A 24419-nucleotide genomic window follows, 5' to 3' on the forward strand; every position below is an offset into this window, starting at 1 on the left:
CCGTCCTCACCCTTCCTCTCCATTTCGAGCACTTCTTCCCTCTCTCCCCCATCCTCCCTCTCCCCCCAATCTTCCATCTCTCCCTCATCCCCCCACTCTCCCCAATCTTCCCTCTCTCCTCCATCCTCCCTTTCTCCCCCATCTTCCATCTTTCCCCCATATTCCCTCTCTCCCCCATCTTCCCTCTCTCCCTCATCTTCCCTCTCTCCCCATCTTCCCTCCCCCACTCGTCTTCTCTCTCTCCCCATCTTTCCTCTCTCTCATCTTCTTCCTCTTCTTCTTCTTCTTCTTCTTCTTCTCTTTCTTCTTCTGCTCCTTCTTCTTTTTCTTCCTCTTCCTCCTCCTCCTCCTCCTGCAAGCCACTCCTATGGCTCTGCTAGCCACTCCTGTGGCTGTGCAAGCCATTCCTATGGCAAACGGATTGATTAAATCACTGAAAGTAGGCAGCCTAGTAATGTGCCAACAGGCGTTCTGCTGCCTGCTAGTCCATGTTTCCATGTGTCCTTTGCCAACAGATGTAGATGCAAGACTATCCTCCTGGCAATTACCTGCCACGACGGATCACATTTCCGCGGATCAAGAGTCAGCACCAAGTCTGATGTGAAATTGGTGGGTGACAGCATCGTGAGAGGACAACTGACTGAGTTTTGTGGGCGTAATATCAGTAACAGGAGACGCTACTGTATTCCTAGTGCAAGATTGCTAGATATAGAAGAAGTTGCAGACATCGTCTCTTACCGAACGGAACAAGACACACTATTTGTTTTACACGCTGGAACGAACGATGTGCAATCGTCACCGATGAGTAATTCGCCGATACAAGGAAACGTCACGCCACGTCATTGTCTCCGGGATTCTGCCGAGAATCAACGCCTTCACAGGCTTCCACAGAAAGGCGTCAAGCATCAACAACAGGTTGAAATGCCTGTCATGAGGAGGAAGTCTCATTCATAAACACGTGGAACCATTTTTATGATAACCCCGACCTTTTCCGTCCTGACGGTCTTCATCATAATGAGATTGGTTCAGCACGGCTTGGTAGGTTGCTGAACGATGACGTACTTTCGTACTCCAAAAACTTCAAGCGCGAGAGAGGCGCCAACATACCGCAAGCAACTAAATAATAGCGATAGCCCATCATACAACAAGGCTCCCAACAGAAAACACGCAGAAACCCGTCTAATGCGCCCCGAAGCGTCGAAGCCAAGAAAGACAGTTTTGTCCTTTACACCAACGCGCGCAGTCTAATTCTCAAAGGGGATAAGCTACTTGCCTACATCGACGTGTAGAAGCCAGACATAATAGCAATCACTGAAACACGGGCCACCTCTGACCACTTAATGATTGAATTTTCAGTTCCGGGATACGAAAGTTTCTACAAGAACAGACTTCACAAAAAAAAGGCAGTGTCATATGTTACGTCAAGAACACACTCCCTGCTATGAAAAAAAAAATCAAGATAAATACGACTCCTTTACATACAACTAGAAACTAACAAGTACAACAAACTGACGATTGGTACCGTGTATAAACCTCCCAAGCAACAAGCAGCTGACGACGAAGCACTGCATGAGGAAATTCATGCCATAATTCAAAACAAGCAATCAGTGATTATTGGGGACTTTAACTATCCCAAAATCAACTGGAACACAATGAATGGCAATCAGGAGAGTAATAGACTACTCTAAATGTTAGAAGACACATTTGTAACCCAGATTATTACTCAACCAACGCGAGAAGACAATATCCTAGACCTCGTACTTGTGACTGACCCCGACCTCGTACGCGAAGGGAGAATCGATGAGAAACTAAACGGCTGCGATCATCACCTAATTCGCTTCAGCATTAGAACGGAACACGAGCATATAGAAAACGCGTCCAAGATTCCAGACTACAGAAAAGCTAATTTCAGTCTTGCTCGTCAACTACTACCTCAAGCTACTTGGGAACACCTGAACTTCCCCCTTGTAGACGACGCGTAGAATATCTTCAAAAATAAACTCCAAGAAGTAGAGAGGACAACAGTCCCCATGAAGACTAGGAGAACAAACAACGGCGTAAATCCACCATGGATCGCTATCCAAGTCAGAAGGGCGATACATTTAAAGAAAATAAATTGTAACTTGTTGAAGGAAAACAACACAGATGGAGCACATGGACAATACCAACGCAGCCTCAGAGCTTGCAGAACCTTCATCCGCCAATGTAAGCGCGACTATGAGAAGCGAATAGCACGCGAATCCAATTATAACCCCCCAAAAATATTTACATATATAAGAACAAAAAAGAAGTCGAAAAGCAACATCGGTCCCCATGGTCGAAATGGTCGAAATCCTGAACAAGAACTTCGCGTCTGTGTTCACCGCCGAGGACACAGAGTCGATACCCGAGAGCCCTATTCCACCGACGGGAATCACGCCCCTAGAAATTGGCTCAATTTATGAACGGGACGTGCAAAAGGACCGACGACTTGTCACCCAGGCTGGTAAAGAAACTCAAGCAGCAAATACTCAATCCATTCACCGCCATCTATAATTTGACACTACAACAAAATAAAGTTCCCGAAGACTGGAAGCAAGCGAACGTAACACTGATCTACAAGAAGAGAGAAAAGAGCGAGGCCTTGAACTACAGGCCAATTAGCTTGACTTCAGTGGCTGGAAAAGTTCCCGAGAAGATTATGAGAGACAAACTCCTCTAATTTCTTGAAGACAACAATATCATTTCCGATGCTCAGCACGGTTTCAGGAATAAGCGCACAAACGACTTCTCAAGAAACTGAAACCGGCGGGACTGGGAGGCAATCTGTTGGCGTGGATAAAAGATTGGCTCACTGGAAGAAAGCAACGAGTTCTACTCAACGGGCAAGCCTCCGAGTGGCTCCCGGTGACAAGTGGAGTGCCACAGGGATCAGCGTTGGGCCCAATACTCTTCATTATATATATCAACGACCTAGAACTAGGATTAAGATCCACACTTTCTAAATTTGCTGACGACACCAAGATGCGAGGGAAGGGGAAGGCCCTCACGACAGCAGACTGCGAAATCATCCAGAGAGACTTAGACAAGATCATTCAGTGGTCGGAAAAGTGACTGATGCCCTTCAGCACTACCAAATGTAAAGTAATGCACATCAGGTCCAGAAATAGTAACCACACATACCACATGGGTAGCGAACCACTACAGGCAGTGCAGGAAGAAAAATACCTCGTACAGCAGTGACCTGTAAGACCTGCAAGAAAGCCAATACTATGCTCGGGTTCATAGCGGGGAATACGCCGTGCAATTCTGGTTTCCTAACTACAAGAAAGACACTGAATTACTCGAGAGTACAGCGACGCGCAACGAAAATGATACCATCATTGAGAACGCAACCTTACGAAGAACGACTCAAGCGACTCAACCTCTTCACGCTGGAAAAGAGACGACTGCGAGGAGACATGATACAAGTCTTCAAGTAACTGAACAAGTTCAGCAATGTTGATTACTCCAAACTCTTCACGCTAAAATCTAACCCGCGAACAAGAAACAACAGTAAAACAATTCAAGCCAAGCGATGCTTTACAGATATCGGCAGGAGTTATTTTTCGAACAGAGTCGTCCGCCACTAGAACAGCCTTCCTGCAGGAGTGGTTAGTGAGGAAACAATCAACTCCTTTAAAAATCGCATTGACCGTCACTTTGCTGCGTCGGAGTGAACTAAACGTATATCCACGAGTACGTTCAGTAGTGCTTTAATCCTTCCCGCAAGCCGCTCCTGTGGCTGACGGATTGATTAAATCTCTAAAAGAAGGCAGCCTCGCAATGAGCCAATAGGCTTTCTGCTACCTGCTCGGCCATGTTTCCATGTTTCATCCTCCGCCTACTAAATCCCCTCCACAGTTTCCAAAGATGGCCTTGCTCATTCCTCAAATTCTTAGTGAATTTCTTCCCGTCCTCTTCGCTCTGACCCTCATTCTCATCCTCCTTCCTACTTTCCCCTCCTCCCTTGCACTCCTCATCTTTCTGGCTCCGCACCTGGTTGCAAGATTCTAGTATTAGGAGACAGCCAAATACTTCTTTATTGACAGGTACTTTTGCTCACAATACTAAAATAAAACTGAGTTAAGTTGCGTCTTCCAGGGGCACGAAGAGGCCATTAGGCGACAGGGTTGACCCATGTATGGTAGGCGACAGACCACAATCTATCGTTTTCCTTAGCGCGAATGGAAATGACCTAAGTCTCGCGTCCAGTGGGAAGCTCCACAGGCGTATCAGAGAAGCCTGCGGCGATAGCAGTGAAAAGCAGGCTAGCAACTCGCAGCATGCGAGATGGATGGCTTTTCTTCGACCATTAGGACCTCTTCTTTGGCAGGGAGACTTTGTACATTTTAAGGATGGGACACACCTGACGCTCAGGGATTGATTGATTGATTGATTAGACTAAATTCATGGCTGCGCAGCTGGACTGGTTATGTGGCGCTGAATAAAATTACCGTATAAAATCGTAAAATTAGGAAAAGTTAAGAATCGGAAAATAAGAAGCAACCGCTATTGGTTGTACGCCTATAGTAGATGAGGGATACTAGCCTCCTCGAGGTAGTCGATGACCTCATGTTCCGGTGTAGTGTCATGAGACATCCGGGGATCGTGAGACATCCCATCTTGAATACATACAAGAATTTCGACACAGTACCGTGTCTTTTGTCGACTGCTTGTCGGGATATGTCCTACCCAAGTTTATTTATTCTATTATGAAATCAAATGATGACGCATGTATGTATATAACTAGGAAATCAACAATCACTCTTCTTCTTCTTCTTGTGACTTAAGCTTTGCATCGCTTTTTAGGTCTTCCATGGTACTTTTTTACACTTAAATACTTCACTTAGTTATTCTATGATAGTAAATTTTGGGTTCCGCTATGCTAAATTAAGGAAGCGATATCGCATGATACCGGATGGCAGATGACACCACACCGGGGAGAGTGCCTTCTCCCCTAGCACGAAAGAGAAACTCCCATATCCACCCCGACACCGGGAGAAGTACCGTTCTCGCAGGTTCCCCAGACTGGGGCACTCGACCAGCAAGTGCAGAACAGTCTGGGGGACCAAGCAGTCATGACAGTACGGCTGAACTCCCCGGGGCATGAGGAAGCCATGTGTATACCGAGTGTGACCCACCCTAAGGCGGGCCAGGAGAGTCTTCCTCTTACGTCCAGGGACGCTCCCCATCTTTGTCGTGGCAATCACAGCCTCCCACCGGCGCTGCCACAACCTCTGGAGTGCAGGCCGCACGGTGGGATATAAGTCCCTGAATGGGAGAGCGCACTGTGAGGGAGGACGAGAAGCAGCGGCCCGCGCCACCTCATCAGCATCCTCATTACCAACCATAGAGACGTGGGCAGGTACCCAAAAAAGGTCACCTCATGCCCACGTCTTTTGGATAGGACTAGTCGCTAAAGATAGTAAAACGTCCCACCGGCATTATAAAAATGACGCGTATCGCTAAAATAATTGCGGAAAGCTCCGTAGTAAATATAGATGCAAGGGCATGCAGGAAGGTTACCAGAACGGGAAAACTCGAGAAAGACGGCTCCAAATCCAACGCCAACATCGGATTTGGAGCCGTCTGTGAATACAGGTGTAGATGTGTCATGGCAGGTAGCGTGCGAGAGGAACAACTGCCGGGCAATCCTCTCTGACACATCCGCCTTACTGAAAGGAAAGTACCGGCAGAACAGTAGGTCTGGAAATTCCCACAGTTCGATGGGAGGACTGGTACATGGCTACTGGGAAGTGTGGTAGTGAGAAATCCCCAATGACATTCCGGACACGGAAACCAAAGGGCCGAGGTATATGAGAGGTTTGTTTCTATTTATTATATATAGATTGATATCTATGGCAACGGTGTAGGCAGGGTTGTTAGGTTGGTGTTGTAGTCTGTACCAGTACTTAATTAGAAGTTCATCTATATGCAAGTCCAAGGGTGGCACTCCCGCGTCAACTAAAAGACTTGATATGGGGGATGATCTAAAAGCACCTGTTGACAGTCGGACTGCAGCGTGATGGACTGCATGAAGTGTGCGGAGGCGAGCGGTTGTTGCCGATGTATATATTTCGCAGCCGTAGGACAGTCTCGGGCCGATGAGTGCCTGGTATAGGCGTAGGAGTATTTTGCGGTCAGCGCCACATGAAGTGCATGACAGAACACGAAAGAGATCGAGCGGTCTCATGCACTGTGTTTTTAAGGCTTTTACGTGTGGAAGGCATGTGAGGCGCCTATCGAAGACGAGTCCTAAGAACTTGTGTTCTTCCACAACAGGTAGACGTGAACCGCACATGATGAGATCAGGGTCTGGATAATGGTCTCTCAGGTGTTCTGAGACTTCCTTGACCGTCCACAGTATCCTGAAGGATGTTTTTAGGATAGGCGAGGGAGGAGGGCGAATAGGGAGGGACTATGCAACACATTAAAACTAGTCAGTTGCGTAAAAAAATACACTGCAACACAGTTTTTGCTGACTAAGGTTTGACCGTCATTTTTAGTTCCCGTTGGTATCAGTTTTTGCCTACCACCTCATTTTTTGGGTTTTTTTTTCCGGTATATCTCTATTATATTTACGTAGTGCCTTACACGGTAACCCATGAGGCCAACCCAGTGTTGGTGCGAGATTTAAGAAGAGATAATTACGAGGGGCTTAAAAAAAATTGAGGAAGTAACTTGGAAGCCTTAAGGTTAGATGAAGACCATAACCGTGGGCTGAAATCCGATCTACAAGAACCTTTCAGAAATAACATACAATAAATTAGTTAGATTAATGGTAGGAGGCCAGGGACATCATATACCTCACCGAACATTTAGAAAGGAAAACAATGATTTAAGAGATAAGAGAGATAAGATAAAGGTAAAAAATAGTAACCAGAATGAGGTCAGATTAAACTTAAAGTTGGCAGTAACCTATGAAAATAACCCAGTGTTTGTACGATATTTAAGAAAGGCTAATAATTACGAGGGGATAAGAACAGAATATGTAAATTGGGAACCTTAGGGTTAGATGAGAGGCAGAAACGCGGACTGGAATCCGATCTCCTGGAAACACATATGAAAATAACCTTCAGTAATTTAGCTAGAGTAATAATAGAGGGGCAGGGACACCATATACCTCACCGAACACTTAGAAATGACAACATTTAATTGGCTTAAAGATGGGAATTTATAAGCAAATAAAAAAAGACGGTGAAACTAACCTCTGGAACAGAGGGAAATATGGGGTTTGGCTAGCTAAGACTAAGAATAATCCTAAAAGTTCTTTTTTAAGATGTATAGGACAAACAGCAGGGCGGAATTGGACCGTTGAAAACAAGAACGGGCGAGGTCGTTGAAAATGGGAAAGATATGAGCGAAATGTTGAACGATTAGCTCCTTTGTCTTCACAGAGGAAAATCTAACAAACATTCCGGAGAAAATGCAGCTGTATGAGGGCGAAGATAACAAGTTGAGGTATATAATCATCACTAGACATGTAATTCAGGATGAGTTTGGTAAGTTAGTGAAAAATATATCGACAGGTCCTGATAAAATATTTCCATGAGCTCTAAAGGAACCCAAGGATAACCCTAAGTGGCCCTATAACCAATATTGAAGGAGAGTAAATTTTGGTTATATGCCCAGCTATTGAACTTAGCTAATAGGACGCAGATTTTAAAAAAAAGGGGGGGACAAGTCATTTATTTCTAATTGACCTTCTATTAGTTTACATCAGCCGTACGCGAGGTGCTAGAGTCGAACATACCCGTAACTTAATTAATGACTCACAGCACGGTTTCACGGTCTTTTTCCCTCTGGAAAAAAAAATATGGTCTTATTACTAAAAGACTCGTGGAATAGATGGGAAAGTAGCGGTAGGAAGCACAAAGTGCAAAGCAATGGTAAAAAAAAATCAGACGGGCTGTGCTATGAGTGGGGTTCAACAAGTGTTGATACCGGGTCCAATGCTTTTAATCATTAATATCAGTGATTTAGATACATTAATTAGTAGTGATGTAGCGATGAAGTAAGTTGCCGGATGATGTAAAGGACGGCAGAGTAATCGAGTCGGATCAGGAAGCTAATGCTTACCATATTGAACTAGACAGCTTTAAGTGGCAGATTGACTTCAATGTCTGTAAGTGGAGTATTCTGAGTGAAGGCAGGGATAACCCTTCACATCATTTTTCTTTAACCCGGTAGCTGCGGGGTTCATGTTTCTTAAAGGCTCCTCTAAGCGAATTAATGAGAAAAATCACTCACGCAAATCATTATATAATATATATCAACCCATTTGTGATCAGTTTATGTATGCATTCTTTATTTTGGGGGGTGTTATGTCAAGTCCAAATTTTGGCCCGTCGCTGGTAAGCGGTAAAGCCACAAATTTGGCCCGTCGCTGCAGGTCTAGTTGTGAAAGGGACTGAGGGGTCTTACGGCCGCACCATAAGGCAACCTCTTCGACTGTAGAACCTTTTCGGCCATTTTCCCCTACCATAATACTCGAAGGGTTCCCTCCGGAGAGGAAGGGAAGGTGTTGAAGGGCGAAATTGTTTGAATCTGACAAGGGGTCGAGATAGGTACATCTTCGTCAGCTCCGCATATTTTATGCGTCAATTCTGCATTTCTCTCATTAATATAGTAGCCAGATTTGGAAGGCTCCTCAACGACGCAGTACGTGACACCCAATCAAAAAACGACCCTCAGCCACGTCCCTCCGCCCCGCACGTGTAAATAGACGCCATGCATCGCAACAAACCCGTAACCGTGATCCCGCAAGTATCACCACCTCTATTACCAAGCCTCTAGATAACTTAAAAATCCTTAGTTTCAATGCGCGTAGCCTAAGAAACAAATTTGATGAACCGAGATGTCTTGCTCTAACAGAAAATTTGACATAATTGGTATAACCGAAACATTTATCGACACCACAAATATTGATTTAAGTTCCGAATACAACATAGATGGCTACAGACTCTTCAACAAAGATCGTGTAAACCGTAGAGGCGGTGGCGTCGCCCTTTTTGTCAAAAGCTATTTGCAACCCACTGACAAAACACCAAGAAACAGTAACGTTGAACATTTGTGCGTGCAAGTAAACATTCCAAAAGTCAATTTAAATATATCTGTCACCTACAGGCCTCCCGGGCAATCACTCGATGACGACCTTGAAATGTACAGCGTTTTAAGGCAGTCACTTAATAACAACGACTCATTGATATTAGGAGACTTTAACCTCCCCCATATCGACTGGGCGACACTGTCATGTACAGAAGGCGAGTCACATAGAATGATCGAATTTCTAGAAGAAAAGTTGGAGTGGATCAGACTTGGCTAGTTATGTTAGGTGAGGTTATGTTCACAGGACCTGCCTACCCGCCTCTTGCAGTCTCAGTATGCTATCTTATTTTATTTTTATCTCCTTATATTGAGCCATCTTCACTTCCTACTCATTCCCTTCGTCACCATCTTTATCTCCCATTTATCTATGTGCCGCCAGTCCGTTTCCTTTATCTATATTTTTCCTTTCCCTCGTTACCACTCGCCGAAGTCACATTCCCTTCCTTACCTGTGGCTTTTCACTTTTTATTAATTAAAACATTATGCACAGTCTGAACAGTTTTGAACAGTCCGGGTTCACGCCTGGTAAGTCAACAACTGACCGTAACCTAGCGCTTCGTGTACTGGTGGAGCGCCGACTTGAGTTTCGACAGGGGATGCTTGCAGCCTTTGTCGATCTCAAGAAGGCGTTTGACTCAGTGCATCGCGAGGCACTCTGAGATCTTCTGCGACTCCGTGTGATTCCTGCAAGGACTATTGGTTTGGTGACTGGCCTGTACTCTGGAGCTGACAGTGCAATAAAGTGTGTGTGTGTGTATGTGTGTGTGTGTGTGTGTGTGTGTGTGTGTGTGTGTGTGTGTGTAAGGGGGGAGGGGGGGAAGGGCTTGTCCAGCTTCTTTCCCGTGCATTAGAGAGTGAGAAAGGGCCGTGTCCTTCCCCCTTCACTTTTCAACAATTGTATTGACTGATTGCAAGGCAGAGTTGTGGACCAGCGTCATTGCGGATATCAATTGGCAATAATTAGGTCATTGACCTTGGTTTTGCCGATGATGCAGTAATCCTGGTGAAGTCGGTGGAGGTTTTGGTGGTGGCTCTAAGCTCTTGGGACTTCGTGTCTCCTGGGCCAAAACCAAGGTACAGATGTTTGGAGGCTTGCTAGATGAAACAGTACAGTCTGTTCAAGCGTGTGGCGAGGACATTGAGATCTCAGAAAGTTCTACGTATCTTGGTGGAGTAGTTCATAACAACGGTGAGTCTCGCCAGGAAGTCTTACGGCGGATTGGCTTGGCCCACGATGTTATGGACTTGCTCAGAACGATTGTATGGCGTTGTCGATACCTGTGCAGAAGAACAATGATCCGGATCTTTAAGTCCCTTGTGCTCCCTGTCTTACTTTATGGCTGTAAGACATGGATACTCAATGAGGACTTGGAGAGGCGGGTTGATGCTTTTGGTAATAAATGTCTACGCAGAATCATGGGATATCGCTGGAATTACTTTGTGTCAATCCAGTGAGTACTCCGTGAGACTGATTCGACATATATTACCTGCATAGTCCGTCAACGCCAAATCCGGCTATACGGGCACGTGGCACGTTACCCTGAAGCTGATCCTGCTCATCGTGTTGTCTCTGTAAGAGAATCCTGAGTGGAGGAGGCCAAGGGGACGCCCACAGCATTCGTGGTTTGACCAAGTCGATAGATCCTGTCAGGAGGTACTCAAGACGGGAAGGGAGCCTGCATGGAGACTAGCGCGGAGGGACCCCCTGACTTGGAGTTGTAGGGTGGGTGAGGCGACGCGCCCCCCGGCGTATGCCCCCATTGATTGATTGATTGAAAAGTCTCTCAGCTTCCCATCCCTTACCTTGACCGTTCCCTACAGTACTTCACCTTTCCTTGCTTCCGTCTGTCTATACACGGACCTCTTACTCAACATGTTTACTGTTCTTTGTCTATTCTTCCTTTCCTTAGCCCCCTTTACCCTCAACCCCCCCAATCTATAGCTCGTCATATACCTTTCTCCCTTTCCCTTCAACTACCCTCACCTCTTACGTTCCCTTCGTTTCTTCAGGCCGTCGCCTCCTATGACATAATTTCCATTATCTTTATATCTCTCTCCCTTTGCCTTCCTTCACCATTTCTCCCTCGCTTCACTTCCCCTTGCATGGACGCCCTCTCTCCCACACGCAGAGCAGACATGAGCCGCACTCAAACGGGAGATCCACGTGAATCATCATAATTTGTCTAAATTCTCACAACCTGCTCAGAATCCAAATGAATGCGTGGCTAAGAGGAGGTGGTTCATGATATCCTTCCTGCCACACCACACCGCTACCATCACCAACAGCACACCATTGCCGCAACCATTATTATTATTATTATTATTATTATTATTATTATTATTATTATTATTATTATTATTATTACTATTATTATAGAGACCCATTAACGGCCATTAACGGAAACCAAATATTGATACAGACCAACCATATAGTGATATAGACCTCAATGAGCAGACATGATGAAAAAAAATATAAAAGACAAGTGACAATAAAGTGAAAAAATAAAGGATGGGAGCATAAAGACTCCTAATAAGTCAACAGGTGGGTGCTGACTTTTGCTTTAAACTACAGCAACTACTTTATTGCCACAATATGTCTATGCCACCAAAACACATTTATCCGTCATCACCAACAACAACAACAATAGATTGGTGAAAACCACTGATTGTGCCGCAACTACACCACTTGCGCAAATACTACTCAAACACTTCACGTCGTTTTTTACCAACAGCACACCACTGATGCAAGTATCATACTACCACAACACAACTGTTGCCAATATCACCGAAAACACACCACTGCTGCCACGACAACACTAACACCATGACACTGCAGACTCCAACACTATTAACATCACACTACTGCTATTTCTACTCAAACACAACACTACTGCTACTTATTTACCAAAGTCACAATAATGCCACTAAAAAACCTCATTACTGCCACTACTTTACTAAAACCACACTTCTGCCACTGCTAACTCCACACTAGTGGCACTACCTTACCGACACCACAGTGTTCTCACTACCAACACCACACTACTGCTACAACTAAACGCCTCACTATTGTTATTGATTTACCAATACAACACTAATGCTATCACTTTACTATCACAAAGATACTGCCGCTACCTTACCAACAATACACGGTACTGCCATTACCAACACCACACTAGTCTTAATATTTTTTTACCAGTACTGCAACTACACCACAGCCATTGTTTTACGAACACCACTATTTAGAAGAACAGTGGTTCGAATCCTGGCCCGGGCAGCCGGCGTGAAGCTCACCCAGTTGTTCATCCTCTATTTCGGCCTGGTCGATAAATAGGTAGAATCATGGGAATATCGCTGGAATGCCTGTGTCAAACCGCCGACTACTTCCGTGAGACTGATTCGACATATATTACATGAATAGTTCGTCAGCGTGAACTCCGGGGATATGGGTATGTGGGACGCTACCCAGAAGCCGACCCTGCTCATTGGGTTGTCTCTGTAAGAGACAGTCCTGAATGGAGGAGCCCAAGGAGACGCTCACAGAATTCGTGGCATGAGCAAGTCGATAGATAATGCCAGGAGGTACTTCGGATGAGGGGTCTGCATGATGACTTGCCCGGAGGGACCCCCGGGCTTGGCGTCGTAGGGATGACTGGGTGACGCGCCCCCCGGCTTATGCCCCCATTGATTGATTAATTGATAAATGGGTATCTCGGGAATCCTGAGTAAGTTAAACTGAGGCAATTCCGGATTTCACATTCGCCCGTGTACTGGAGTCAAAGATACGGATATGTGCACTGCAGCCACGCGCAGTTATAGCGTATGCGCCCACCTTTATTAATAACCTATGCTAGTCTAACACGCCAGTTCCAAACAACTGCTAATGCAACTGTACCAACACCACACTACTGCTGACTCTGATATACAAAAGCTATAACAATAATTCATATCCCACTACTTTGCCAATACACGACTGCAACAATCACTACCATATCAAAACAGCAGTAAGCTGAAGTACGAAAACAAACTAAACACATAATACCCGATACCACAATACATCATTACGAAATATTGGTACAAACGATAGGCTAACACAACCCTAACACCGCTACACATCCCTACATTCATTACATCACATCGGCACTACTAGTGAGGTCACTAGTGTAATTTCGTTGGAATTTTTGGGGGATTTTGTAAACTATACATTTTTGGAATGCTTACAAGTCAAGGAATCTCATAAACAATGTTGCCAAAATTAATTAGGTCACCTTGGCGGCCATCTTGGATGTTGAAAATGGCCGACTTCTGAAATGCAATTTTCAATTGAGTGACTTCAGCACAGCTAAGTTTGGCTATTTTTTTCTTTAATTTGCTTTGTCATAATATAAATGTAGTCTTTAGATATGATTTAAAACATGAAGTAGCAGAAATTACCATTTTTAGGCATTTTATTAAGGAACATTATGGTAATAAATGTGTTACAAAACCGAAAACTACTTGTTCCATGTTGGCATTATTTTTCATAACCTACATACAATGTGAAACTAGAAACACATCAGCACCATACATTCTAAAGTGTTAAATATTATTTACATACAATTTGTGACACTAAGTGATAGTATTACAGTAGTCTAATCAGAGGTAAGCACCAGGTGTTTCCACGCAACAATTGCAATTTCAAGTAGCAGCAGAAGTATGCAAGGTAATACATTTAAGCATTGAGTGATCATAGAAAGAATTAAAGAAACAGCAGCTAAAACTGCCACAATTAATCTGTATTATTGTCTTTAGGCAATATATATCATGGTCTCTCAATCATCGTCTGTATCATCATCATCGTCACTCTCCGAGTCAATGAGATTAGATGAAACATCCTTTGAATCTTGGTCATTTTGGCAGTCACTTGTGCACTGACATATTTCAGTGCAAGGAAGGTTCACTGCAGCACAAGAGCACCTTTTAGTTGAGCAGTTTGTCTTGCAAAGACATCTTACCATTTCCAGAATGGCTTCTGGTGCTGGCAGAAGTTCTGTTGTTGCAGTTGTCCATCCTTGGTTCTGCAATATCCGTTACCCAAAGGCTCTGGTAGGCTCTGTTGGGCAACAGAAGCTTGACCCCACACTCTGGCTTGTATCTTTGCTCGCAGTATATGTTGTTTACAATGGTAGGTGGCAGCCTGTCTGCCATATTCTTGCAGAAAAGGTACCACCGGAGATCTGGGATGTTCGTGATGTCCGACTTCTTCGGCTTGTAAGCATGACAGACAAATTTCTCCAGGATAGAAATCTGTTCTTCTGTGACTTCATCTGGTTCAGAGAGCTGTTGCAGAGCTTTCCAGATCTCCTCTGGTGCCTGAAGGAAAATGTTCAGCCATGTCACTTTACCGATTCCAGAAAACCGGCTGGTGTTGTCAGTACCAGTAAATGCATGGAACGCTGGAAGAGGATGCACCCAAAATGTCCACATAGAACCTATCTGCAGTACTCCAGATTTCATGGTAATTGATGTGCTGTTCAGGAGAATATCATAATGTCCTATCAGAAGGACAAGCACATCTGTGTCAGGTGAAAAAACCATGAGTTCCGTGTTGGGTGAACTGCGGCGTGACGCAAGGACTGCTTGATGGATGAGCAGTGTGTCTGCTTCTTCATGATTGTTGTCTTCACACTCCATCCTTATGTTGGCTTTGGTCCTTCCTATAAAGAAATACAAACACAACACACTGTAAGTGTTTTGTTGAAAATAGTTAAATATATTAGATATTGTATGCTCATATTCGATGATCTTGTCAGCTATTGATATTTGTTTCATCTTTGATCTGGTACTCAACTGGAAGCTGACCCAGGTTTCTTCTTTCTCTGGTTCGTTGTTTCAGAGACTCAGGCTTGTAGGTGTCAAATACTACGATTATTTCATCGTAGTCACATGCAAGACCCATCACTCTGTCGTAGTACCACCTGCTAAGATCTCCTACGGTCTCCATAGTTGGTGGTTTCTTCGTAAGGTTATGGAGAATCACCATGCCATCCACAAGAGCAATCCTGTGATGATGCTTCTGGCTGGTGCCTGACTCTTGTTCTGCTCCTGCTGCTTCTAGGTTCTCTGTTTCGGCATTCTCCTCAACAAGCTTCTCAAGTCGGTGTATTAGCTTTGATTTGTCAGTGCATGGAAGAATTTCTCCATCGCTGGCAAAAAGTGCTCTTGGCACCTGAGTGAACTCATAGGTACCGATTGCTTTCTTTTGATCAATGTCTCGTGATCTTGACAGGACAAGCAGGCGTCTGTACAGGTCTTTGGTTTCTTTGAGCTCTATACTTGTGTTTTGAAGTTTGATGATTGACTGTGTGTTATTTGAGGTGAAGGTCTTTAACTTCTCTTTCTTCACAGTGGACCACAGACGGACATCACCATTTATTCTATCTGCAACGAAGTCCTCGTACAGCTTCTGCCCAATTGAGTCTGCATGTAGGATGTCGTGAACATGTTCCTGTGGTATGCATCCACCAGTAATTATGTTGTATAGTTGATCGCCTTCACCTCTGACTGGGTTCCCATGACTCAGTATTGTAGCCTTGATGCTATCAACAGCGGCGTGGTCCCTTTGTATGCTGCTTTGTGTGACCCCAGGATGTTCAGTTCTGGTGGTGTCCGTTGTGTTGAACTGGTCTTTGAACTTAATTGAGAGGCAAGACAGTTCTACAGCAGCCATGAAGAATCTCTGCCTTGCATTAGCATTGTTTGAGATTCCAGTCAACCCAGAGTGAACCTTCATTTGTCTGTTGATGTGTTCATACAAATGGAATTGCACTCCTGGTGACAGACACATTGCCACTGGCAAGTTCCGACCAGGTGTTGGGGTGGTTTGTCTTGAGATCTTTCATGTCCGCAATATAGCGTGGCCAAAGTCTCTTGTACTTGATGCGGTCGAAGGCAAAGAATAACTTGCTCAGTGACTCTGCAGCTTCCAGGTGCAACTCCCAATCAGCATTTCGAGAAGCCGCAATGAAGTGAAGGATGGCCTCTACTCTGCAGAGGTAGTTGGTGATGAAGGCGAACATGACATTTTTGCACTTGGTTTTCTTCCATGTCTCGAATGCTTGTTCAAAGGATTCTTTGGCCATGATATCCTGCAGTGAACTATTTGCTTGTTTGACAGATTCTTCTTTGACTGACTTGTCCTTGTGGCAACATGCTGATGTGACCTGTTCTGTTGCCTGGTCAAATGTAGCCTTGAGCTGTGGGTATTCGTTGAAGAATTCCTCAAGGATTAATTCATAGAAGGCAATGTAGGTGTAGATATGAGCTGTCAGGCAGCGTTTGTAGTGTGAGCAACTCAGAATCTGCCTTGTTGTTGCAGTACCATACAGGCCAGCCTCGATCCAAGCATCATCAATCCCTGAATTTTCAATTGAAGATCCCAAAGCTCTCAAAGCAGCCATGACAGCATGGAGCTCTCCCAGTCTTGGTACTGTTGACTTCTTCAGATCTGGTCGAGCATCCAACAATTGTACCACTTTTCGTAGAGTGCCATGTCAAAGGTGATGACAGTCGGGTGATCATCTCCTACTGTAAACTTCCTGATTGCATTTGCTTGTTTCAGCACAGTGAGGAGGGTTGACCATTCATGGGCCACTTCAGGCATGAGCTGTTTGATGTCAGAGAATTGTATCCGGCCCAACAAGGAATTTTACAAGGTCCTCCTGCTAACCTTGATAATACACAGGCAATGATCCAGGACATCTGCTTCCTTTGATGTACAGTGTTGATTCCTTCCTCGTTTACCACAAACTCTTTCTCTCTCTTGTTTTGCACTGGCTTGGGCTTTTCGCAGTGTTCAATTTGTAAATGGTATGGCTGAACTGTTTGGCTACTAGTATGCTTGATACTGAGTGATGGAGCAACTGTCTCTCCAAGTGCATCACGTTTTTGATAGACCGCAACTATGGTACCATGTGTAGTACACTTGCCATCTGGGGTGTCCTCGGAGAAGTCAATGTTGTCTGCTGCTAAGAACACAAACGAACCTTTCTTGAGGAAGGGAGTATAAGACCCCAAAATTCTTGGTGTTTTCCACAACAGCATTGGCCAGGGCAGTCTCCAGTTGTAGTGTGCGTCCATGAGACACGCACAATCCTTGCCTGTTGAGCAGCTCCAACAACTTTTACTCCTGGTGTCACTGTGAAGTGAAAGCGCTAGTCCGACCACTTGGGGATTCTCTTTGTTCGGAGCTGCCTAAAGGTGCCTGACCCTGAAGGCTTGTACTGGACCTGCCTGTCTGTCTTCAACCCAAACATCATGTTTTGGCTCATAGTTAGTGCTAACCGGTCTGTGATCCCTGTTCTTGCTTCAGTTGCTAGATGTTCCACAGGCCCAGTCAGAACCCATCTCATCAGGCTGTACAATTCAGCTGGGACACATGTTGTATCACTTGATACCGGGATGTCATCATTATCTGTGACACTTTCCTTGTTGAAGTAGACAATACTTGCATATTGTCCATGCTGCCAGCATCTATTATCATTGAATGAACATTATCTTCTTGACAGGCTGTTGGGTTGTATAGCACTGCTGATTTCCTACGATCTTTTTGCAGTACTGATGTCACAGCTGGGAGTTCAGTCAGAATATATTCTTTTAACCATTTTCGACTGAAGGTGGGGCAATGCTGTGCCATGACATCCCCAAGCATGTTCTTGTACACTGTCTCTACGTCTCCCATTGAGATTACAGCCTTTTGTCGTGTCTTCACTTCAACCAAGTTTGTTATTTCAACCATGCTTGCTGCTTGAAGTGGGTGGACGTATGGACCACTTCGGTCTGACACTTCTCTTAGGGCCACCCCTCCGTGGTCAAGTTGACCAGTCGGCTGCTCGCACGTGTCATCTACGGGTGTCTGCTGGGCGCCTGCCCAGAGAGCCCGTGCCTCCGTCGCTGCTCGCCGGCTCTTACTCGTGGCTGTGGCGGCGGCGGAGGCTTCCCCACACCCGCCGCACGCCAGCGGCGGGTTCCCCCCTGCGACGGGCCGTCGCACCGACAAAGGCCCGTTCCCCCTTTTTAGGGGGTAAATCCTTCACCACCACCCTCTCTCAGAGACACGCCAGTCCTCGTCGACGGACCGACTTGGTCGGCTAGATTTCGATCGCCGATAGAGTCGGTCTGTCGGCTCTCTGCCACGGGCCGCCTTTGGCAAAGGCTCGTGCTCCCTCGTGCAAGAGGGAGCATTCTCAACCCCCCCCCCCCTCTCTCTCTCTCTCTCGCTCTCTCTCTCTCACTCTCTCACACACACACACACACACACACACACACACAGTGCAGTTGAGAAGGGTAGTCATTGTTAAAACATCAATATAAAATAGAAAAAAGCAACGCTGAGGCAGAGTTTAAAAGATAGAAGACTCAATAAGAGCGGACTTGAGGAAACGGAAAGACTTTGACTTTATCAATAAGGGTTGTGCGTTGGGATCCACCATTCACAGACATGGGATGCGTACTTCATACGAGGGCTGATAAGTCACTTGTATATGGATAACATATGTGAGGGATAAAACAAAATTAATATGATAGATACGATACAGAACGCGCAACCTCGAAAAAGCTGATTTAGTGAGAGAGGAGATGTGAAGTTTCCAGTTGAGATTTTGAGTGCAGACGATCTTGATGTCTTTTCCCTGTCGTTAGTAAAGCAATCACAATTTCACCACATAAATTCATCCAACCACAAACAATCTTCTTACTACACCTAATTTACCATTCCTGAACAGCCACTTTAACACCTTTTCCTTCAGCAAAACAATCCCTTAACATATATTTACCGTTTTCGTAATCCATCCACCCCCTCATAATCTTTTGACGCACCTCATAAAGGCGATCCGAACCAACCCAATGCCCCGTATTAATCGTGCTTATTTTCCAATAGCAGTGCATTTATTCGTTACTTCAGCTCATCTCTAATCCCTTTTCTACAACACACTAAGGTAGATATTTAAAAGACAGCACCATTAAAATAATATTATCATTCAGCGACTATAATTTTAACCTGTTTTTCTTATTTGCCCTTCAGGAAAACGATCACTGCATCACTAATCAACCTTCTCAATGACTCCCTTAACCACTTAATGCAACCTACCACCTTTAGACTCCCTCTGGAATTCCATTTCTGATGTATTTTCCCGCCTTTATAAGAACTATACTGGATTAACTTTTTTTTCTTCACTCGTTTCAACATCACCATACCTTAAATCAGTAAAACAATATTATGCTAGCACTCAGATTTACCTTTTTATTTCTCCTTTTTGACAGAACAACAACATAACCGTCAATAATACAGGGGGCGGCATCCTGTTGTTCAACATGACTTTAGTGCTGCAGCAGGTGGACCGTTACTCGTCAGGGAGCTACTCGTGTCGCGCCATCAACACCCAGGGCGAAGGAGTCTCAAGACCCATCATGTTGGACGTCAAGTGTGAGTTAGCTCTACCTTGTAGTGGATGGTGCTTTATAGATAGAGTTAATGTTTGTTGAGTTGAAGGTGTTATGCTGTTGGGTGTTATGATGTGTAGTTTGTGTTATGTGTGGCGCTTTGTTGTCCAGTGGTTGCGTGATAACTAATGTTTGTTTTAGTGGGAGTGTTAAGGGGATGTTGTAAAATTTCAAATCCCATGTTAAATTCCTTTTGTTCTAAGTGTATCTCCTCCCTTATTTATGAGCCGATTTCTTTAATTAAAAAAGCATTTTAATCAGGAAATATGGGATATTAACGTTTGCTATCGTTTTGATTTATACAATAGTAAAAGTATTTTTCAAAGTTCGATGGAATAATAAAAAAAAAATAATTTGACAAATATTATTCAAAAATCAAAATCAACTTCAAACAATAGTTTCGATTGCTAACCCTATTCCTGACACAAACTTTCATAAGCTGCAGTAGGAAATATGTGTAAAACATGAAGTGCAAAGGAGGAGATACTTTTTAAAGTGCAGAATCATGGTCTTGAGATATCAAGCGATGAAGTTTAAATATTTTTTTTATTTTACCTATTCCACCTGGGGACTTAAAATCCACAGAATATATGCATCAGGATATGAAGAAAAACGCAGATATGGTTTCCCTTACTTTCATTGATTGTGTACACAGGCTGCTTTGTTTACCCAAGGTTGTCTTTTTTACGGGGTCATAAATCCATATACTCGAATTTTACCATATTTCGCCATATTTCAAAGTAAAAACTATTGTTCTACTATGTAAAATCAATAAAATATGATGAAAAAAGACATATGAGGTGGATACATAGAGTATTTTGTTGGATTTATGAAAAAAATATTATTATGGATAAATATAAAAATATAATAGTGAGTGCTAAATGTTTCCATTTTTTTTAGCCAGTGATGAGAGAGAACCTAAGAGTTTTATGACAAACCAAGGAAAAAAAATCCTAAATTTAAAAAGGGGTGAAAACATGGATTGTAGACCGAAGCGCCGCGCGGAAACTCATTGCAGCACGTTGCATTGCATGTTGCATACCACTGTATTGTTTTTTCATCAGATTCATTCATATACCAAAAGAATGATAAAAATTAACAGAATTTCATAACCCAAAAATACCAAAAAAATTTTTTTTTCAGGACAACCATTTACAACCCCTTTTAAAGTGAAGGGATGCTGGTGATGGCGGTGATGTAAGAGGTGTTTTGATAATTGCTTGGTGTCTTGTTAGTTTCAGGTTGAGTACGTGTAACTGTTTGTTGTATAACGGATGTGCTCGTCGTGCTCTGTGATGTGCGAAATACTGGAGTCTAATGATTTGATAGTGTGCTCAATGTGAACGTTAGAGGTGGTAGAGTGGTGCAGGTCGATTTTGCTGATACAATTACTAATGGTGTTATTCTTGATGTTATCTGTGTTGCCACTCACTTAGGAGAATTCATGCGTGCGGCATAGTGTGTGGTAGTACTTTATATCAAGTTCAAATACTTGTTTTACGTTAGGTTGTGTTTTGATAACGAGACAAAATTTTGTATTTCTTTTTATTTAGGTTGTATTATTTTCTCTCTCTCTCTCTCTCTCTCTCTCTCTCTCTCTCTCTCTCTCTCTCTCTCTGATATATATATATATATATATATATATATATATATATATATATATATATATATATATATATATATATATATATATATTTACATCAAAGGAAGCGGCTCGAGGGCAACAAGAAGATTACACACAACAAAGCCCCCTACTCGCCGCTCCCACAAAAGTAAAAAGTAAAGAGTAGCCAAAAGAGAGGTCAATTTCGGGTGGAGAGGTGTCTTGATACACTCTTCTGGAAAGAGGTCAAGTCATAGGCAGGAGGAAATACAGACGAAGGAAGACTGTTCCAGAGTTTACCAGTGAAGGGGATGAAAGAATGGAGATGCTAGTTAACTCTTGCATAAGGGGTTTGGACAGTATAAGGATGAGCATGAGTAGAAAGTCGAGTGCAGCGGGGCCGCGAGAGATGGGGAGGCATGCAGTTAGCAAGTTCAAAAGAGCAGTTAGCATGAAAATATCGATATAAGATAGAAAGAGAAGCAACATGGCTGCGGAACTTAAGAGGTAGAAGGCTGTTAGTAAGAGGAGGAGAGCTGATGAGACGAAGAGCCTCAGACTCCACTCTGTCCAGAAGAACTATGTGATTGGAGCCCTCCCACACGTGAGATGCATACTCCATACGAGGGCGGACAAGGCCCCTAGATATGGGAAGCATCTGTGCGGAGGAGAAGAACTGGCGGAGACGATACAGAACGCCCAACCTCGAGGAAGATGATTTAGTAAGAGAGAGGTGAAGTTTCCAGTTGAGATTTTGAGCTAAGGATAGACCGAGGATATTGAGTGTTGAAGAAAACGACAGCTGGGTGTTGTCGAAGAATAGGGGATAGGTGTTTGGAGGATTGTGTCGAGTTGAAAGACACAAGGTTCGTTTTACCCCAATCGGAAATGATGGCAAGGTCTGAGGTTGAGCGTTCTGCAGCCTCCAGTCTGGAGTTTTGCAATTCCTGTTGAGAGGGTCTTCTGTTGAAAGAAGTTGAATAATGCAGAGTGGAGTCATCAGCGTATGAGTGGATAGGGCAGCTTGTTATGGAAAGAAGATCAATGATTAATAACAGGAAGAGAGTAAGTGATAGGATAGAGCCCTGTGGAACACCACTGTTGATAGGTTTAGGGGAAGAACAGTGACCGTCTACCACAGCAGAAATATAACGGCCGGAAAGGAAACTGGAGATAAAGGAACAGAGAGAGGGATAGAATCCGAAAGAGGGCAATTTAAAAAGCAAAGACTTGTGCCAGACTCTATCGAAAGCTTTCGATATGTCTAGCGCAACTGAGAAAGTTTCACCGAAACGGCTAAGAGAGGATAACCAAGAGTCAGTTAAGAGAGCATGAAGATCACCAGTAGAACGCCCCTTGCGGAACCCATACTGGCGAACAGATAGAAGGTCAGAGGTGGATAGGTTCTTTTGAATCTTCCGGTTAAGGATTGATTCAAAAGCTTTAGATAGACAAGAAGTAAAGCTATAGGACGGTAGTTTGAGGGATTGGATTGGTCACCCTTCTTAGGCACAGGCTGTATGAAGACATACTTTCAGCAGGAAGGAAAGGTAGATGTTGACAGACAAAGGCGAAAGAGTTTGACCAGGCAGGGTGTCAGCACGGAGGTACAGTTTTTAAATAGAATAGGAGGCACTCCATCAGGTCCATAAGCCTTCTGAGAGTTGAGGCCAGACAGGGCATAGAAACCATCACTCTTAAGAATCTTAATAACAGGTATAAAGGAGTCATAGGGTGATGAGTAGGAGGAATATGCCCAGAATCGTCCAGAGTGGAGTTGTTACAGAAAGTTTGAGAAAAGAGTTCAGTCTTAGAGATCGATGAGACGGCGGTGCTGCCGTCAGGTTTAAGGAGAAGAGGGAAAGAGGAAGAAGTGAAATTGGAGGGGATATTTTTTGCAAGGTGCCAGAAGAAGTCACGGGAAGAATCAGAAAAAGCAAGGTTTTGACATTTTCTATTCATGAAATATGTTTTGGTAAGTCGAAGAATAGATTTGGCACGATTCCGGGCTGAAATATAAAGATCATGATTACCTGGAGTGCGAAGGCTCTGGTACCCTTTGTGAGCTGCCTCTCTATCTTTGACAGCACGGGAACAAGCGTGATTAAACCAAGGCTTTTTTAGTATTAGGAGTAGGGAAAGTACGTGGAATGCTTTTTTTTTTTTTTTTACGTTGCTGCCTATTGCGCCGGTAGGCATCTTCCCGGTGGGGCCTGATGGTCGGGTATGCCTCCATTCCAGAGACAATCACCTCTGTGATGCGCTGGGCACATACAGAGTAGTCTCTATCCTGGAAGCAGTAATCATTCCACGGAAAATCGGAAAAGTACATCCTCAGGTCGTCACACCGAGCTGAAGCAAAATGCCAGAAGCATCGCCTCTTCGGCGGGTCCAGAGGGTGTACAGGATTGATAGGACAGGATACAGAAATAAGGTTGTGATCGGAGGAGCCCAACGGAGAGAACAGTTTGACAGAGTAAACAGAAGGGTTAGAGGTAAGGAAGAAATCTAGTATGCTGGGCCGGTCTCCAAGACGGTCGGGAATACGTGTAGGGTGCTGAAGCAACTGCTCTAGGTTATTGAGCAGAGCAAAGTTGTAGGCTTGTTTACCAGGCTGGTCCTCCCAGATGAAGACAGGCAAAACCTTATTGAAGATTTGCATAAAAGTTCAGCGAGGTCTGATAAATGGGAGATGCCCTTTAATATGGATAAATGCCAGCTAGGTTATTTAAGATGTAACAAATTAAGAAGTTTGATTATGATATGTATACATGAAACTCAAAACCGTTATGTGTGTCTAGGACATAGGTGTCTAAAATCGCGTCAAACCTAAAATTCTCACAGCAATGCATTGATGCATCAAATCAAGCGAACAGAATTCTGGGCTCCATTAACCCCTTCAGTGCACAATGGGACCAGAAATAGTAACCATACATACACCAGGCATGGGAAACCTCTGCAAACTCTGCAGGAGGAATCGGATTTTATGGTCACTATCACCTGAAACACGCGAAGCACATGGAAAAAAAACATATAACAAAGCCATCACTATGCTCGGGTTCATAGTGAGGAACCTCGAGTGTAAAACGCAAAAAAGTCATGTTATCCTTGTATAATTCGATGGTAAGATCGTACCTCTAATATGCAGTACAGATTTGGTCTTCTGATTACACGAATAACATTGAGTTTTTGGACAAGGTTCTACGACTCG

General features: G+C 44.0%; 1 protein-coding gene across 1 annotated transcript in view; it reads left to right on the forward strand.

The window, feature by feature from the left end:
- LOC126987680 (neural cell adhesion molecule 2-like) overlaps positions 1-24419 on the forward strand; it is a gene marked incomplete at its 5' end in the record, with an annotated part of 163970 nt that overhangs the window by 19029 nt on the left and 120522 nt on the right. The window contains 1 exon segment of the mRNA XM_050844806.1: positions 19426-19588. Within this exon segment, the coding sequence (XP_050700763.1) occupies positions 19426-19588 (163 nt within the window).

Source organism: Eriocheir sinensis, chromosome 66, assembly GCF_024679095.1.
Source record: "Eriocheir sinensis breed Jianghai 21 chromosome 66, ASM2467909v1, whole genome shotgun sequence".
In the NCBI taxonomy this organism is placed as follows: Eukaryota; Metazoa; Arthropoda; class Malacostraca; order Decapoda; family Varunidae; genus Eriocheir; species Eriocheir sinensis.